This window comes from Zalophus californianus, chromosome 1, assembly GCF_009762305.2.
Source record: "Zalophus californianus isolate mZalCal1 chromosome 1, mZalCal1.pri.v2, whole genome shotgun sequence".
Classification (NCBI taxonomy): domain Eukaryota; kingdom Metazoa; phylum Chordata; class Mammalia; order Carnivora; family Otariidae; genus Zalophus; species Zalophus californianus.
The window spans coordinates 59,786,591-59,804,340 of record NC_045595.1 but is presented as its reverse complement, the minus strand read 5'-3'; the positions used below and the strand labels follow the sequence as shown (position 1 = coordinate 59,804,340).

General features: G+C 47.6%; 1 protein-coding gene across 6 annotated transcripts in view; it reads right to left on the bottom strand.

Annotated features, from left to right (window-relative positions):
- The window catches only part of SLC41A3 (solute carrier family 41 member 3), a 94,421-nt gene extending 77,630 nt beyond the window's left edge, over positions 1-16,791 (bottom strand). For 2 of the 6 annotated variants that reach the window (XM_035723260.1, XM_035723268.1), the window contains exons 1-2: positions 16,664-16,791; positions 5,657-5,943 (exon numbers count right to left, since the gene is read on the bottom strand). In XM_035723260.1, coding sequence (XP_035579153.1) covers positions 5,657-5,911 — 255 coding nt within the window. In that variant the 5' untranslated portion in view covers positions 5,912-5,943; positions 16,664-16,791. Of the gene's footprint in view, positions 1-5,656; positions 5,944-9,519; positions 9,648-11,996; positions 12,136-16,329; positions 16,475-16,663 lie in introns of those variants that run through there. The other 4 variants (XM_035723263.1, XM_035723261.1, XM_035723266.1 and 1 more) reach the window with 4 other exon arrangements.
- Between the last annotated feature and the right edge of the window lie 959 nt (positions 16,792-17,750).

Sequence of the window (17,750 nt, the reverse complement as noted above, 5' to 3'; positions counted from 1 at the left end):
GGTATCAATAAGAAAAAGGATAACCACTCCATAAAAATATGGGCAAAAAATAGAAGCAAATATCCAAAGATATTCAACTTCGTTAATGTAAGAAATGCAAATTACACCACAAGGGACCTCGACAATGGCCCCTGATACCCTGTGTAGACACTTGGTGTAATCCCCTCCCCTTGAACACAGGCTGAACTTAGTGACTTGCCTCTAGCCAAAAGAGGAAAAATGTTCTTCCGTGGTGAGTTTATAAAAGGCAGTGGTTTGTGTCTTGCTAACAGACCGTTTCCTTCTCGGACCTCACGCATTGATGAAGCTGCCATGTTGGACACGTCCAGCAGGGAAAGTCCTGAAGGTGGCCTCTGGGCAACAGGCAGTGAGGAACTGAGGCCCTGAGTCTGACAACCTGCCAGGAGCTGAATCCCTCCACTGGGGGAGGGTGAGCCCACTGGGAAGAAGCCACGGCTGTGGCCTAACATCTTGACTGCTGAGAGGCCGGGAAACAGGAAAACCAGCTAACCTGGATTCTTGCCACAGCACCCAGGAGATAACACGTGAGTGCTATTTTAAGCTGCTAAATTTTGGGATGATGTGTTACATATAATAGAAACTAATAGAGTGTACAATGAAATGCAATTTTCCATCTATCGGATTGTTAAAGATCAAAGGATTTGATAATAAACTATGTTGCCAAGTGCTGGAAAACAGGCATTCTCCTTTGGTGGTGGAGGGATATTGAGGTATGTTCCTTCTATCCCTACACTTTGAAGAGTTTTAATCAAGAAAGATGTTGTATTTTGTCATAAGCTTTTTCTGCATCAATTGAGAGGATCATATTTTCAATTTTCTTTTATTGACAGGCTCTATCACGTTGATTTGCGAATGTTGAACCACCTTTGCATTCCAGGAATAAAACGCACCTGGTAGGGGTGAATAATTCTTTTAATGTACTGTTGGATCCTATTGGCTAGGATCTTGGTATTTTTGCATCCATGTTCATCAGGGATATTGGTCTGTAATCCTTCCTTTTGATGGGGCCTTTGCCTGGTTTTGGGATCAGGGTAATGCTGGCTTCATAGAACAAGTTTAGAAGTTTTCCTTCCATTTCTATTCTTTGAAACAGCTTCAGAAGAATAGGTATTAATTCTCCTTTAAATGTTTGGTAGAATTCCACTGGCAAGCCATCTGTCCCTGGACTCTTGTATTTTGGGAGGTTTTTGATTACTGTTTCAATTTCCTTGCTGGTTATTGGTCTGTTCAGATTGTCTATTTTTTTCCTGCTTCAGCTGGTAGTTTATAAGTTTCTGGGAAGGCATCCATTTCTTCCATGTTGCTTAATTTGTTGGTACATAGTTGCTGGTAATAATTTCTAATAATTATTTTTATTTCCTTGGTGTTCGTCATGATCTCTTCCCTTTCTTCATGATTTTATTGATTTGGGTCCTTTCCCTTTTCTTCTGGATAAGTCTGACCAGAGGTTTATCGATCTTATTAATTCTTTCAAAGAATCAGCTTCTAGTTTTGTTGCTCTGGTCCACCTCCAGGGCAAGTGATTTGGGGATATCTGCCCAAGTTGAAAATGCATGCATCTTTTGACCCAGCACTTCTACTTGCAACAATTTATCCTACTCATTTACTCAGGTGTGTATGAAATGTCAAGATGATTCAATGCAGCTTTTGTTAGTAATACCATTTTAAGTTGTTGTTATGAGTGGAATCATAACCCCTCCCCTAAAATGAAGTTCTAACCCTCCTCACCCACCCCATACCTCAGAATATGACTGCATCTGGTGCCAACAAATTGGGCCTTTAAAAAGGCATTAAATTAAAATGAGGTCATAAGGATAGGTCTTAATCCAATATGACTGGTGTCCTTACAAGAAAAGGAAATTTGAACGCAGACATGCATAGACGGATGACCAGGGAGAAGGTGGCCATCTGCACACCAAGGAGAGAGGCCTCAAGAGAAACCGACGCTGAGGGCACCTTGATTTTGGACTTCCAGGCTCCAGAACTGTGAGAAAGGAAGTCTCTGACATTTCAGCCACCCAGGTGTGGTACTCTGTTATGGCAGCCATAGCAAACTATTAAATTAAATTTAAAAGCACATAAGAAGGGAAATGGCTAAATAAATTCTGGTATATTTGTATAACGGAACACTGAACAACCATTTAAAAAAAGGAAACTCTTAATATACCTATAAAGAATATTGTAAAGGGAACATTGTGTAGTGAATATACTGTACAGCTATATTGTAAAGTGAAAAAAGTAAAACATTCAACAGTCTGTATGTGCTAAAACTTGAAAAAAGAGACAAATATACAGAAGCAGATGAACAGATACAGATACTTGTTTGTATGTGCATAAAATATCTTCAGGAGAAAACAACCCACTGGGGTCCACTGGCTGCCTCTGTGTATACTGGGGAGCCTGGTCCCTGCATTGGTGAACCTTTTGAACCCTGAACCACATGGATATTCTACCTTTTCCAGGAAAATAAAATAAAAAAGGTGTAGCCTCTATTCTCAGGGAGTTCACATTCAAACCAAAGACACACCAGATCAACGCCCAAGATAAAAGGAAATGGCAAATATCCCATCATCTGTGAAGGTGAAACATCAGTGGGGCCAGCACCTCCATGAAAGACTGCCTATGTGAAATGGGGCAGGAAGGATGATGGGAGGCCTCTTCACTTGGGGCTGGTGGAAAGGCAGGCACAGGGAGGGGACAGTCTAAGTGAGGCTGGAGGCTACCATGCTGCTGAGACTAGAGCCAGCACCACTGGACAGAGCTGCAGAACTGGAGCCTCAGCAGCCCTGAGCCAGTGTGGCACCACTGCCCCTTTCCAGCCTTCCCCAGGGAACCCAACTGTACACAAGAACCCACCCCTGCCCCACAGGGCAGGGGATCCTCTTCTCACTTCAAGCAGGCCAAACCAATCGAGGCCATTCCAATCCCTTTGCCAATTTTTGGTTTCAAAGTGGAATGTACCTCAAATCTGCCAGTAAGAAGTGGGGGGATTCTGTTGGGAGTGCCTAGGAAAGCTTCTCTGTGCTTAAGAAGGAGGAGCCAGAACACATGACCCATTCTTCTCCCTCTGACCGTGATGTAGCTGTAGGACAAAGCCAACTTTGGGTGCTGACTTGGCAGGAACTTGGAAAGGTCCTGGTTTCTTGGAGGCATCGTTGGCTGGTGATGATAACACTTTCCAAACCCTGAATTACCCTATCCTGGAAATTCCATTTTGGGAGATGACAGATTTCCTTCTTATTTAGTCTATTCTAGGTGTGCTTTCTGATATTTGTGGCTGAAACCAACCTAATTGATACAGCCAAGGGGAGCCCTTGGGTACCAGTTTGTGGAGCCTGGATTTTATTCCACAGTTAATAGAGAAATCAACAGGGATTTTAAAATTCAGATCTGCATCATGGCGGTCCCCCTGACTCAGCAGTTGGGCCATGACCCTCATGTGGGTCCAATGAACACATGAAAGAAACTCTAGAATGGATGTTTCTGCCTAATCTTTATCCTCTTGAGTTGAAATTTTATGTAAGTGTTTGAAAACTGGCCCAGCACTGCGCGTGACAGAATATCAGTGACTACAGGAACAACAGCAGTTAACCTTCACTGGGTGCTTTCTAATGCCCAGCACTGTGACCAGCACTTCATGGTCCTCTTGACAACCTTGTTGGGGTCAACTCTAATTTAGAGAAGAGAAAATAGGGGAACAAAGAGCAACTTGTGTAAGTGACAAAGGTCGGACTCAAACCCACTTAGAAAAAGCTCCAGAGTCTGGGCCCTAAAGCAGTTCAGTTCACTATTATACTGCCTCTCCATATGTAATTTATAAACTTATGTGTGTGTGTACACTTTCTAAACCAATGTGTGTACATACAGGGGATTGATGTCTATGAATGCACGTATAAATATATATGTGTGAGGTGTGTGTGTGTTTGAGGGTGTGGGATACATGCTCAGTGACATCATACTGGTAGGAGACCTTGACAAAACAGACGTTTTGAAAATTGCTGGTACAGAGAATGGACTGCAGGAAGGAGGACCTGAAGTAAGGAAGGCAGTGAGGAGGCAGGGGCAGGAGGTGGGAGTGGGGTGGGGAGGAATCTCCAGGTTATGGAAGCCAGGCACTGAGGTGCTCTGGAGGTTAGGGCAGTGCTGACTGACCATGGCTTAAAGAAGGATGAAGGGCCAGAAGCCACCAGGTCACCGGGAGAAAGGAGAGGGCTGAGGGGTCTGGAGGTCAGAGAGAGACCAAACATGGGGACTAGGGCTGAATCCAACCGGGATAGGGACGCCAGTTTAATAGAAAGCCATCCTAGGGCCTGACGAGGTCTAGGTGGATCTTCGGAGTGGAGCTGTTCACTGGTGTGGTGATGTCATGAGAAACTAGACAGATGGTTGTTGGAAGGGTCTTTGAGAACCCCAGAGTGGGGCAGGGCCAGGCAGGTGATGGAGTGAAGGAGGACGGTGTAATAAGAGGGAGTGGTGGGGACTGTGGCAAACTAGAGAACATGGCCACCTAGAGAGGGCAGCAACCATTGACTGTGGCCCTGAGAGAATGTGGGTCCAACGTTGTAACAGTTGCCAGGTTTTCAAGAGAAAACAGAAATTCAGACTTTTACATGAAATCTGATTTTAGTGTTGGTTTAAAAAAAATTTTAAACTACCACCCTTACAGCTACATGGCAGAACTGGGACTCAAATGAGTGAGGGGCAGGGCCCAAGTTCCCAGGCACAGAGAGCCCACCACCACCCCCACCCCCAGTGCAGAGCCCCTAGAGCACTGTGTGAGGCACAGGCTGGGAGCTGTCAGATGTGTCAGCCCTGCTTCTCCCAGCCTGCCCCACTCTAGACAATCTTTGTTCTCTGCTGGTTGCTGATAGGAGAGATCTGGCCAGTCATGACTTAGAATATCCTTAGGTATTATGCCTTTCCAGGGAGGACTTCTGAAGGTCACACTGATGAAAGGAACGGGGCTCTGCCAGTAGAAGAACAGGAAAGGCATGGTTCATCGGTAGTATTTTTGTCTGATGGGTAACTCCCAGTTCCTCACTATGTGGCATTCCAGGAGGGCTGCAAATCAACAGGCCCTGCCTCCCTTCAAAGAGCGATTAACAACGTGAGTCAGCTAGCCAAGCAGAGAATGTCCTCCTTCAGGGAACAGTGACTGGAAACAGGAGTGGATGCCTGACATCAGGATCAATTTTTAGAGATTGATGTGGACATTGATAAAGAGGTCTCTTTTTTTTCTAAGAACACATGTACTAAGGATTAACTGCCAAGGGCCATCCTCCCCTCTAGGCACAGAATTCTGCCTGAAAATAAAACATAGCTGAGTGACAGAGAAAAAGCCAGCACCATGATATCATTTAAGCACTTGGATCATGCCATGCCTGAAATCCAACCCCTTAGATATTTCAATTATATGAGTTAATAAATTGTCTTTTTTAAGCTTAACCTGGGTTAAATTTAGTCTCCATCACCAGTAACTAAAAGAATCTTGCCCAATTTGTAGAAAAATGGTATTTGAAAGAGAAGGCCTTGTCCCTTTTCCCTCAAGCTGGACTCAACGTGCAGCTGCCTACTCTTCAGGGATGACATTCAACAATGCTACCAACAGCACTATTACCATTTAGTTCCCTCTTACCTGGAAATAGTTCAAAAGTACACCAGCCCCGGAGAGTCCCAGTCCTGCAAACATGAAGGGCACTACCACCTGAAGGCCAATGGACAAGGCAGTCTCCCTGCTGAGTTCAGTCCCCAGTGGTTTAGGGACCGCCCTTTGGCTCTCAGATTCACTCAGAGGTCCATCTTCTGAGGCTGCAGAGAGTCTTCCAGGACTGAGTGTGTGTGGCAGAACCAGTTCCTCTGGCCGCCGCTGTCGGGTCTCCGTCCCATCCATGTAAGCAGAGCTGAGCCCCTGGCAGCCTTAACCTGGGAGACACAAAGCAACAGGGGCTGTTCAGTAGAGTTCCTGACCCCTCTGGGGCTGATGCCATGTAAGCCCTCACACAGTGACTGCCTCCACATGGTCTCCTGCAACCCCAATTTAAATAGTTTTTAGCATGGAGCACTGGGTGTTATGAACAAACAATGAATCATGGAACACTGCACCAAAAACTAATGATGTAATATATGGTGATTAACATAACAATAAAAAAATTAAAAAAAAAATAGTTTTTTATTTAATATGCACATATTTGAGGGGGAAAAAACACATTATAGAAGAGAGCACTAAATATTTAGGAATTGGAGTTAGCAAAACTGGTGGTATAGGGAACTGAAAATTCTCTCCATAAAAGAACAAGAAAGCTAGCAAAAACTGTCAGAATCCACTTTTTCAGAACTCTGGGAATTAATCAAAGGCTTGCAGTAATGCAAAGAGTATTTATTCAAGAAAAAAATGCTGAATCCTTAGCAAGAACAGCAACATAGGTGATTGATATTTTAACTGTGCCTTAGTCCTACCCCCTGCTCTCTGGTTCTGCAGCAGCCTAAAAAAGAGAGAGAGCCCAGAGAGAACAGAATGGGCTCAAGCTCTTTCAAAGCCTCATTTTCAAAAAATTTGTCATTCTTTGACCTAGTAGGTGGTTCACTGGAAACTGCCACTTACAAACTATCTGTATTTCACCTGACTCCTAATTCACTCAGTGTACAAAAGCCTTTCCCTGAGGGACATTTGTTGGAAACAATTAAAGGCACTTCACAGCTGCCTGAGGCAGTGGGTAATAGCTGGGGTAAATAATACACTAACCAAAAAGCCTAAAAGGAAAAGGGGAATGAGATGTGCAAATTTTGCAGAGTTCCTAAAAATTCCTGGGAATCAAGAAGGCCACTCATACTGGGCTGGGCATCTGCTCACGAAATAGCTGAGAAGGCCCGAAGCTCTACCCTCCAGCTCCTCTGGAGGCTCTGCACAAGCAGAAAGTGAGGGCGAGACAGAGCTGTCTGCCACCAGACTACGCTGAAGGCGTGCCCCAATGCGCACACAGAGCCCCCAGGCACAGACAGGGATGGTTCAGCAGTTCCACGCAGTTCCACACGGGGCCTTCAAGGAGATCTCTAGCCAAGCGTTACCTGACCACGAGCAGAGACTTCAGTGGCCGCATACAACACAGAATACAAACTAAAGAGGTCACTCAGAAAAGTCACCAAAGACACAACAACTCCAGCAAGCAGCAATAACAAGAAACCTTGAGAAGAGGGGAGAATCTAATTTCCAGAGTTGTCACATTACAAAATTTTTAAAAAGATTTTATTTATTTGACAGCGGGAGAGAGAAAAAACAAGCAGGGAGAGCGGCAGGTAGAGGGAGAAGGAGAAGCAGGCTCCCCGCTGAGCAGAGAGCCCGATGCGGGGCTCGATCCCAGGACCCTGGGACCATGATCTTGAGCCAAAACCAAGAGCTGGAACGCTTAACCAACTGAGCCACCCAGGCGCCCCACGTTGTAGAATTTTAAAATGTCCAGTTTTCAACAAAAAATATGAGACATGCAAGAAAACATGATACTATGACCTATGCACAGGGAAGAAAGCAATTAATAAAAAATATCCTGAGGCAGCCCAGACACTGGATTTAATAGACAAAAACTTTAAATCAGCTATTTTAAATATGTTCAAAGAACTTAAGGAACCATGCCTGAAGAACCAAAGAAAGTATGAAAATGAAGCCTAACCAAACAGAGAATATCAATAAAGAGATAAAAACCTTTTAAAAGAACCAAGTAGAAATTTTGGAGTTGTAAAATATAATAGCCAAAGTGTAAAATTCCCTCGAGGACTGCAACAGCTGACCTGAGCAGGGAGAATAAGGAACCACTGAACTGAAAGATAAATCAACAGATTATCCTACCTGAAGAACAGAACAGGATGAAGAAAAATGAACAAGCCCTCAGAGGTCTGGGGGACACCATTAAGCAAGCCAGCATTTGCATAACAGGAGTCTCAGAAAGGAATGAGAGAGTAAAGGGGTACAAAAGAATATCTGAAGACAGAATGGGCAAAACCTTTCCAAATATGATCAGAAAAATTCCCATATTCAAGAACCTCAACAAATTCCAAGCAGAATAAATTTAGAGATCCACACCAAGACACACCATTATCAAACAGTCAAAGACAGAGAATCTTAAAAGCAGGGAGAAGTCACTCTTCACGGACCAGAGCTCCTCAAGATTAACAGCTTATTTCTCATCAGAAATCATGGAGGCCAGAGGCAGCAGGATGACATATTCAAAAGAGCTTAAAGAATAAGACTGCCAGCCAAGAGTTCTGTAAGGAGCAAAGGTATCCTTCGAAAATGAAGGACAAATTAAGAGATTCCCAGATGAACAAAAACCAAGAGAACTTGCCACTAGCACACCTGCCCTATAGGAAACACCAAAGAAAGTCCTTCAGGCTGAAACGAAAGGACCCAGATAGTAGTTTGCATCCATGTAAAGAAAGAAAGAGCGCGAGTGACGGTAACTACACAGGAAAGTATAAAAACAGCGTAACTGCATTTTTGTTAATAACTCTTCTTTCTCTCATCCAATTCAAAGACAACTGCATAATTTGGTGATTACAAATCACTATATATGGGTACACAGTAACTAAATATGCAATTTGTATGACAGTAGGAGCACAAAGTAGGAGAGTATAGAGCTATACATAGGAACAAAGTTTCATAGACTAGTGGAATAGTCCACTGTATGAATAGACCACATTTTGTTTATCAATTCATTCGGTGACGGACATTTGAACTTTTCTGACTTTTTGGCTATTACAAATAATACCCCGCTATGAACATATGTACGCAAGTCTCTGTCTGAACATGTATTTTCTGTTCTCCTGAATTATACATTTTGAAGGGGTGAATTTTATGGTACGTGATTTGTGTGTCAATAAAAAATATTCATGAATTATTTATGGAATAAGGGGAAGAAGCAGAAGACTACCAGCTTCCTAAACTCTCTGAGCCCCTGTCTAATAACAGCCCCTACTCCTTACCACAGGGGACCACAGTCCGCACTCTGGGAAGAACCACTCCTCAGCTGCTGTTTCATTCCTTCCTTAGTGTTACCAACTATGAGAGCAGTCCTAAACAATAGTGTCTGCTTTCTTTGCAGGTTAGATCAGTAAGTCATACTCCCATCTATTCCTGTCTGGTCTCTTCGGCCAACATTAGGTTTCTCACATTCAGCCACGCTGTGGGACCATCTCATTTTACTGCTGTGTCGAATGCAACCAAATGACCTGCCATGATCCACCTATTCTACTCCCAAGGGACCATCCTTTCCAAAATAAAAATCACTCGATTGTTTTTTAATATAAAAGTAATGTGTTCATAAGAAATACAATTTAGAAAACACAAAAAAGGTGTAAATATGGAAGTTTAAATCATCAACAATTTACTGCCCCCAAATAACACTAAATCTAGTATATATCCTTCCAACGTACACACACAGACACACTCATGTATGCTATTTTTTTTTTTAAATCAATGTTTTAGATCCTGGGTTGTTTTGTATATACCTGTCCACCTCTGTTTTTAGCATCTCATGTCATCCTTGATAGTCCACCCAGGTGTTGGTAAAACCTTCTTTTCCACAGGATTTATAGACAGGAAGAGCAGAGGGAAGAACTCAGCAGGGACAAGTCAGTCGATACATGTTTTAACTTGTAGCCACAAGCTGCCCAAGGCCACCAGCCCCACCTCCCCACTGGCAGAGGGCCAGGGGCCCTGCACTGTGCGCATCAGGTTTATGGAAGTCAACAGAGACACTGGGCCTGTGAGGACAGCCTGAGTGAGCAATGAGTAAACAGGGCACAGAGGAGGCCTCACGTCTTCAGGGATACTTCTGAAGGTAGGAACAGTCCGCACACACAAGCCTACAGAACTTGGGCCAAGGCAGGCTTTGCTCAGCTCAGAAAGGCAATAAACCACAACGGACAAACAATAGGAATTACTTATTCCTGCATGACTCCTAAAGGCTTTGTAGCAGCCCAGCAGTGGGACAGGAAATGTCTGTTCCTCTTGCCACAGCAGGCCCAGCGGGGCCCACCCTGGCCCCCTGCCCTGGTCCTGCCCCCCACAGGAGCCACCCTCACTTGGCTGGTCCAGGCCCAGGTCATTCGTTAGGACTAAGACCCTTGTTCTACCTTCCCAGTGGCTTTCTTGCTCTAAACCCTCTAAGCCTGAACCCTTGAGGTAAACCAAACATTCTCTTTAAATTCATCCCATTCAGGGCAGCAGTGCTGGTAAAGTGAGTCAGGCTCACAAGGGAGGCCTGGCCATAGTAGGGAAGCAGGTAACAATGGAGAGAAGAGTCCCAGTCCGACCATCACTGCGAGCCACATACAAAATTGTCAACAGGGTCTCAGGTCCCCATTCTGCTATTCTATGTGGCTCCCTTGGAACACATGGGGAGGAAGGACAATTAGTAGAACAGGGCTGGGGGGGGTCCCAGCATCCCTGCAGTACCAGATCCATAATTTCTTAAAAATAATAATAATAGACACAGCTACCCATGACCCATGCAGCGGTCCTTCATATCCCTTAGCCTCACACGTCCCAAGAAGGTCTATTACAGAGCAGAGGGAACACAGGGTAAAGGGGGTGAGGGGTGCCAGCCTCTCGCCTGTGCCCCAGAATCCACCTCAGCCCTCTCAAGGACCAGCGTTCACAAGGGTCTCCTCTCTCCTGCCTTTTCAGTTTCTTCCCTCTACCTCTGCAGGATCATCTAATGACAACAGGACCTTGTTCTAGAATCTCCCTCTCCAACAAGCTCCCTTGACCTCAAGCCACCCTCTAGCTTGCACCCCATTTCTTTGCTCCCCTTCAGAACACAATGAAAGGGACACATCCCCACTGTCCCGGTGTCCTTGCCTCTGTGCTCAACACCCAGCTGGCTCCTCTCTGCACAAGTGGCCCTTGCCAAGGCCAGAGGTCACCTGCACGATGCCCAACAATTCCCCCAAACCTCAGCGTGGCATGAGACACTCTCAAGGACTCGAGACCTGTGCACCATGGCCTCCCGACGTCCTTGCCCCCGCAGTGTGCCCCCACCCCTCCTGCACGTGCCTTTAGCTCTTGCTCCTTTCATCCCTCCCGATACAGTCAACTGCCTGAAAGAGCTGCTGACCCTCAAGAACAATGCCCTGCTCTCATTTCTGAAACTGGCTGGACAGGGGCTGCCCCCTTCCTGCTAAGTCTAGGGGAATTCTAACCAATACCTTCCTGCTAAAGTCCATAAAACATTCCACCCTCCTTCCCCAAGTCAGAATGCTCTCTGGAAGCCTTCCAGTGTTCAGCACTCTAGAATAAAGGCTACGTTAAGGGTGCTGGAGCTGACTTTGTTTCTCCTGAGGCTCCTTGAGCCTCCTTTGTAGTGTGTGCCTGACATGAAGCCTTTGATTGCCAAGGCATCCATATCAGAGACATCTGCGAACCCAGCTATATGACACAGCTACTGGCAAACCAACCCAAGAGCCAGGTCACTGCACCCACAGAGCTCCCCCTTTAGCAAATCCTAGGTAATCTAGATCACTGACTGCCTAAGTGACCCCGCTTCTCCCTTCCCTCATCCTAATTCTTGCTCTTAGGTTTTAAATCATCTGATAAACAGTGAACCCATGAAACCCTAGTTATCTCACCCCAGGAAAGGCCGAGCACCATGTCCTCGCCCCCTCCCCAACCTGAGACTGCACTGTGTGGCTGTGTGGCCCTGAGGCGTGCCGTGTCCCCTCTGGGACCTGTAAGAAAGCTTGTTCTTCAAAGTTCTCTGTTTTTTGCTGAGGCACTTCCTGTGATAGTAAGAACCACAAGGGCTGGTCCGGCCTCAACAGCAGTTCCAGCTGGGGAACTGGCTGGGGGCTCATCACAAGTCGTACAGGCCCACAGGCTTCCCTGGCCTTTACAGCACCGCGGTGGAAAGGCTAGACGGACATCACAGCCTTCTCCTCCCAGCTCTGGGCTGCCAGATGCAGCAGATCAAATGGGACACACTTACGCTGAAAAGTGATTCACTGTTTATGTGAAAGTCTCCGTCTCTCCCGGCGGCCCTTCCCAGGTTTCCATGCGCGCCTCACTTGGTCCTACTCCACTGGTGTCCTACTGCCTCTCCTCCTGCTGTGGCTTCTCCCCCCGACCTCCAGCGCTGACACACCAGACTCTCCTCACCTCTCTTCTGTCCACAGCCCGTGCCCGGACCTCCCCCAGGCCCGTGCGTGAAGTAACAACGATGTGCTGCGCTGCCCCCTGGACAGAGGTCTCCAGCTCAGCCGGGATCCACACACAGAGAGCCCACCTCCTACTCAGTGGTCTGAGAAGCGTCTCAGGCACACTAGGTCTAACACAGAGCTCTCGAGGGCCCCACTCTGCCTCTCAATCTCATCCTTCCCATGAAAGGCACCCCAGCCACCCAACCAGTCAACACAGGAGGCGTGGGTGTAAACAGAAGGAGCTAGGGTTCAGGAGGCGTGGATATAATCCTTTGGATTTTATACACGTCTATACTGTTCAGACTTCTTCCCAATGGGTGTGCACTATTAGGAAAAAAACACTTTTCTTTTTTAGAGCAGTCTTAGGTTCATAGAAAAATTGAGAGGAAGGTACAGAGAGTTCCCCCAACATCCTGCATGAGAGGAGAATGTTACACTGAACCTACACTGACACATCATAATCACCCCGAGTCCAGTTTATATTAGGGTTCGCTCCTACATTGTACACTCAGTGGGTCTGGACAAATGTTTAATGACATGTGTCCACCATAATGATATCATACAGAGTAATTTCACTGCCGTAAAAATCCTCTGTGCTCCACCTATTCATCCCTCTCGCCCCCTCAGTGCATGAATGATTCATCATCCATTCAACAAAGAACATTTTGTTCCTTCCTTTTATGCTAGGGATTTTCTAGGCACCAAGAATACGTGAAAAGCAAGACAGATAAAGGTCCTGCTCTCAGGAAATTTGTATTCTAGAGGCAGAGACAGAAATAAACAAGAGAAGAAATAAATGAACAAGAGAAATTAAATACAGTGAACTGACAGGGGCCATGCCGGGAAAGTGCAGGGTAGGGTACAGATGGAGGATCAAGGAAGGCCCTAGAAAAGAGGGTGACATTTTACTTAGCTCTAATTCATTAAAAAAAAAAAATACCAACTGCACAGGGGCACCTGGTTGGCTCAGTCAGAAAACCATGCGACTCTTGTGAGTTCAAGCTACATTGGGTGTAGCGACTACTAAAAAATAAATAATAAAACTTTTTTTTTAAATGCCAGCTGTGCGAAGGTCTAGGGAAAGAGCCCTGCAAGCAGAGACAGCAGCAAGTAGAAAGGCACTGGGGTAGGGCAAACTCGGTGCCTCCAAGGAAGAAACGGCAAAGAGGCCGACAAGTCTGCGGTACCTGGATGCAAGAGGATGGATGGCAGGGCAGCCGGTCCTGTAGGACCTTAAAGGCAGAGCAAGGAGTTCATGTTTCTTCCACAGACTGATTTTCTGTTTTCAAAAGACAACTCTGTTGCTTCCCCCACTAAAAGGAATCAGGGCCCATGAGTGACCCCAGATGACCCCCGTGAAGCCAAAGTTACACCCCAGCAATGTACAGAACATTGAGAAAGGATAAATCACTGTTGGCTTTAAGTCCCTCGGTTTTCCTGTGCTTTGTTATGCATGTTCGGGCTCTGTGACTTCACCTGCCCTCCTCTGGGGGCGAGAGAGTTGAGAGCTGAGTTGAGGACTTCCAGTGTGGGAGACAAATCTTAACAGCCATGGTGTACTGCAAAGATAGCTGGGTACATGGCATCAAAACGCTCAAAGTCAATGTGAACACCAACCTTTAAAAGGATGTACTTTCTGGCTCTGACACTTCTAAAGTAGTCCAAAGCAACAGGACTTTCCCTTAGTCTGGGGGGGTACCCCCACGCACATCTTACACTCAGATATTCACCTCTAACACTCAGAACCAGGACTCTTAGAGGACAATGAATCCCATAACTTGAGGCAGGAGAAAAATCAAGATAGCTCTGGAACATTCTGTTGTTGCTAGAAAATAAGATGCTTTCAGAAGTGTCTGAGGAGGGACTAAAATGACAAAGGAACAAAATGTAAACAGACTACCACTGTCAATCAGTGACAACTTCAGCATCTAATAATAATAATAAACACGGTATAATTACCACTTCACAAGCTGAACCCGCAAAGGGCCACAAGTTCATTAGGAGATCAAAACAGAAAAGTTAAATTAATACAAAATGTATAAAACCCATAAAGAATAAAATAAAACTGCAGACAAAAAAAGTCAAGAAAGGATGAAATACAGCCTATTAGAGAATCCTTCCTTTGTTGCTTTTAATAAGCTGGGCCCTTTGTCAATTTGATCACCACTGCATCACCTCATGAAGAGAAGACACATCCGTGACCCATGCATGTGAGCAGGAAGGAGTGGACAAGGCAGACCATGCTGGGATGAGCAGGAGAAACCACCCAGCACCCGTGGTCACAAGATAACCAGGCAGCAGGAAGGTGCACAAGCTGAAGGGCACAGATGTTCAGACAAGGTAACCAACTGAAAAGAGGCCCAAAGAATGTTTACAAAAACTAGATAATTAGAGAAACACGAACGTTGAAGATTTGTTCTCTCCTCCCAAAAGGAGTAAAACCCTTTGGATGACCCACTCATTGTGGTGAGATTCAGGGAGAACACAAATGAGTTTCCAAATATGCCGAGAAACCAGGTTGGCATCAGGAGGCAAGTGCCAGCAGCCAAGCTAAACCGAAGGGTTCCCCAACTGCTGAGAAAGAGGCCACGTCTCAAGGGGCAAGGCAGAGCTAGGGGGACCCCAGGGAACAGCTCCAAGAGAAACTTGCGTGAGGGAAGCACACTGAGGAATGTCCTCTAAAATCATCTAAAATGGGTCAGAGGCCCAGTGTGGTCAGCACCCAGCAGGCATTCCCACCTGCTCTGTGCCCCTTACGGTGTGGGGACACCGTGACCCACCAGCAGGGACCTCACATCCCCATGGATGGTGGTCAGAGGTACTCTGTTTCCTGGAGAACGCAGGAGTGTTTCAGGAGAATGGGTTCCAGGGTCATTTGGATCAACAGAAATGAGCACGGATGAATGAACACGCCAGGTCCTGAAGGACGGGCCTGCTGGTAAGGGAGGCTCCTGTCGGGAGAGTGGGCTGTGGACACAGTAAACCCTCTCCTGTAGGCCACAGAGAGGGGCAAACCTGGGGGGAGATGTCACGGACTCCAGGGCAGCGGTGCCCACCCAGCCTTTCCCCTAGAGGACACAAGATGGAGGGAGTGCTCCAGGACAGCCCCCCACAACAAAGAACTACCCAGCCAAGGCGTCAGAGTGTGGAGCGAGAGTCCTGCAGGGCTGGAGTGCTGGGAGCCCCTTCCTCTGGTGCAGGCTATGAGAGGGGCTGGGCAAGGGGACCAGGGCCCAGACGAACACTGGCTGCCAGTCACATGAGTCTGTAAGGTCACTGATCATCCAGACGCCTCCCAGTGAGTCAGGGAGAAGCTGGCCTTGAATCCAAGACCTTTTGGGAGCCCCAGTGCACATCAGGTCTGAGACCTGGTCGCTAGCACCTCATACAAACTAGTGCTCACCCCAAGGCAGGAGGGATGGCCATTCCTAACCACTCACTGGGTAGCCGAAATGCTGGCACCAATCGGCTCCACTCAGCTGCCCACTACCTGGCTGTGAGTCAAAGTGCCTCTGGGCTTCACAGAGGACGGGGTTCAGTGGGAGCACCCTGGAGCCAGCCCAAAGGGTCTGAATCCCAGCTCTTCCCCTTCCTAGATGCGGGTCCTTGGAAAAGTTCAATTTCTGTGCTTCCAGTGCCTCATCTGTTAAATGGGGACAATAGCACCGACTTCAGAGTTGTGAAGATTAAATGTAATAACACATTTATGTCACAAGACACCTGGACAGTCCCCACCCCTACTTCAAAACCCTCAAAGTTCTGATGTTTTAGACCAGTGGTTCTTAAACTACAGCTGCATCAAAATCACCTGGAGTACCCACCTGGGTAGTTTCTGATCAGTAGGTGTGGTAGAGGAGGCCAGTTAAACCCAGACACTGGATGTGTGGGAGAGGAGGGAGCCTCAGAGATACCTGAGGAACAAGACTTGCCCACCCCTCAAGGTCTGGATTCTCCACCTCCCACCCGCAAGGGCACTGCACCAGCCCTGGTTTGTCTCTCTCCACCCCAGGTCCCTCATCCAGAGCTGCCCCTGCCCTGGGTCCTAACCTGGCTACCTCCCCAGGCGCCACCTCCGCCCTAGGTCCCCCTGGAACCACTTTTCCTTCCCTTCCCCCGTTTTACCTTACATTCGCGTACCTCCTGGCCCCGGCCTCCCATCGGACACCCCGGCTCTCGGTTTACCTCGTCTTCCGCGTTCCCCAAGCCCTGGGCTTCCCAGGTGTGCCCCACCCAGCCCCGAGATACCCTCGAACAGCCCTGGGTTTACTCCCTCTTCTACGCATCCCCCGCCCTGGTCCCCCCCCCGGCGCTTCCCCTGGGCCGGGCCTCTCCAGTGTGACACCCCCACACATCCAGACCCTCCCTCGGAACGCCCTCCCTGGGACCCCACCCCCGGTTTACCCCAGACTTCGCGCACCCCCGCCCCAGCCCGCGTGGGGCACAGGGCCGCGCTTACCGGATACCCTCCCGGGCGGCGGCACACAACAAGCGGGCAGGAGGTGGGCGGGCCGCGGGTAGGGCTCACGGAGGAAACGGGGAAGTCAAGCTCCTCTAGCCACCCCTCCCGGCCGCGGCGGGACCCGGAGACTGCGCGCGGGGGCGGGGCCGGGGTCGAGGGCCGGCCCTGGAGGCGGGGCGAAGGCGGGGAGGGGCGGCCCCAGACTGACCAGCGCGTTGCCCTGCCCAGCGCGCGCAGGAAGGCAGGGCGGCGCAGACCCCGCCCTCGGGACCGGGGAGCGTGGGGTTCGTGATGAGGATTCCTGGGGCCAGAAGCCCTCTCCAGGCCGCGTTCAACCAGGCTATGACTGTGTAAACCGAGCGTTGCCTGAGCGCTCCAAGTTCCCCTCCTCCTGTGTTGTAGTGAACCATCTGAGGCCTGGTTTACAAAGGAAACCGAATCTCAGGCTCTAAAACCTCCAGGGAGGAGAGGGGGCTTGAGGATCCCATCTTTAAAGAGGGTGTGAAGACGAGCCATTCCTAACGCACAGATGCTTCGCTGGCAGCCAGTGCTCCGTCAAGTCTCCAGGAAGAGCGTTTTGTTCTTGTGGTTAACTTCTTTATTGTAGAAATGTGCACACATGCAAAAGTAGAACAGTGGAATTGTCCCACACATCCATAGACCAGCTTCCATCATGGTCTGCACCTTGCCTTTTTTTCCCCCCATCTATATCCCTCCCCCGACACACACATCTGTTGTTTTTTTTTTTCCTGGAGCAATTTTAAAGCATTCCAGCAGACATATTTCACCTTTAAATACTTGAGTATCTTATCTAATCTATAAATGTTTGTTTTTTCAAGCATTCCCATAATACCAGTAACACACCTAACAAAGTTAGCAATAACCAGTCTGGTTCTGTTTTCCCTGATTGACTCAAAAATGTCTTGATGGTCGGCCTCTTCTAACCAAGATCTAAAGAGGGATGAGATTTTGGAGGGAGAGAGCTTCAGGCAAAGCTCAACATGAGTCCAACCAGAAGAAAGTCCAAAACAGCGGTGGAAATGCAAGGGCAAGTGAAAGCTAGATACTTAACAAGATTTAGTAC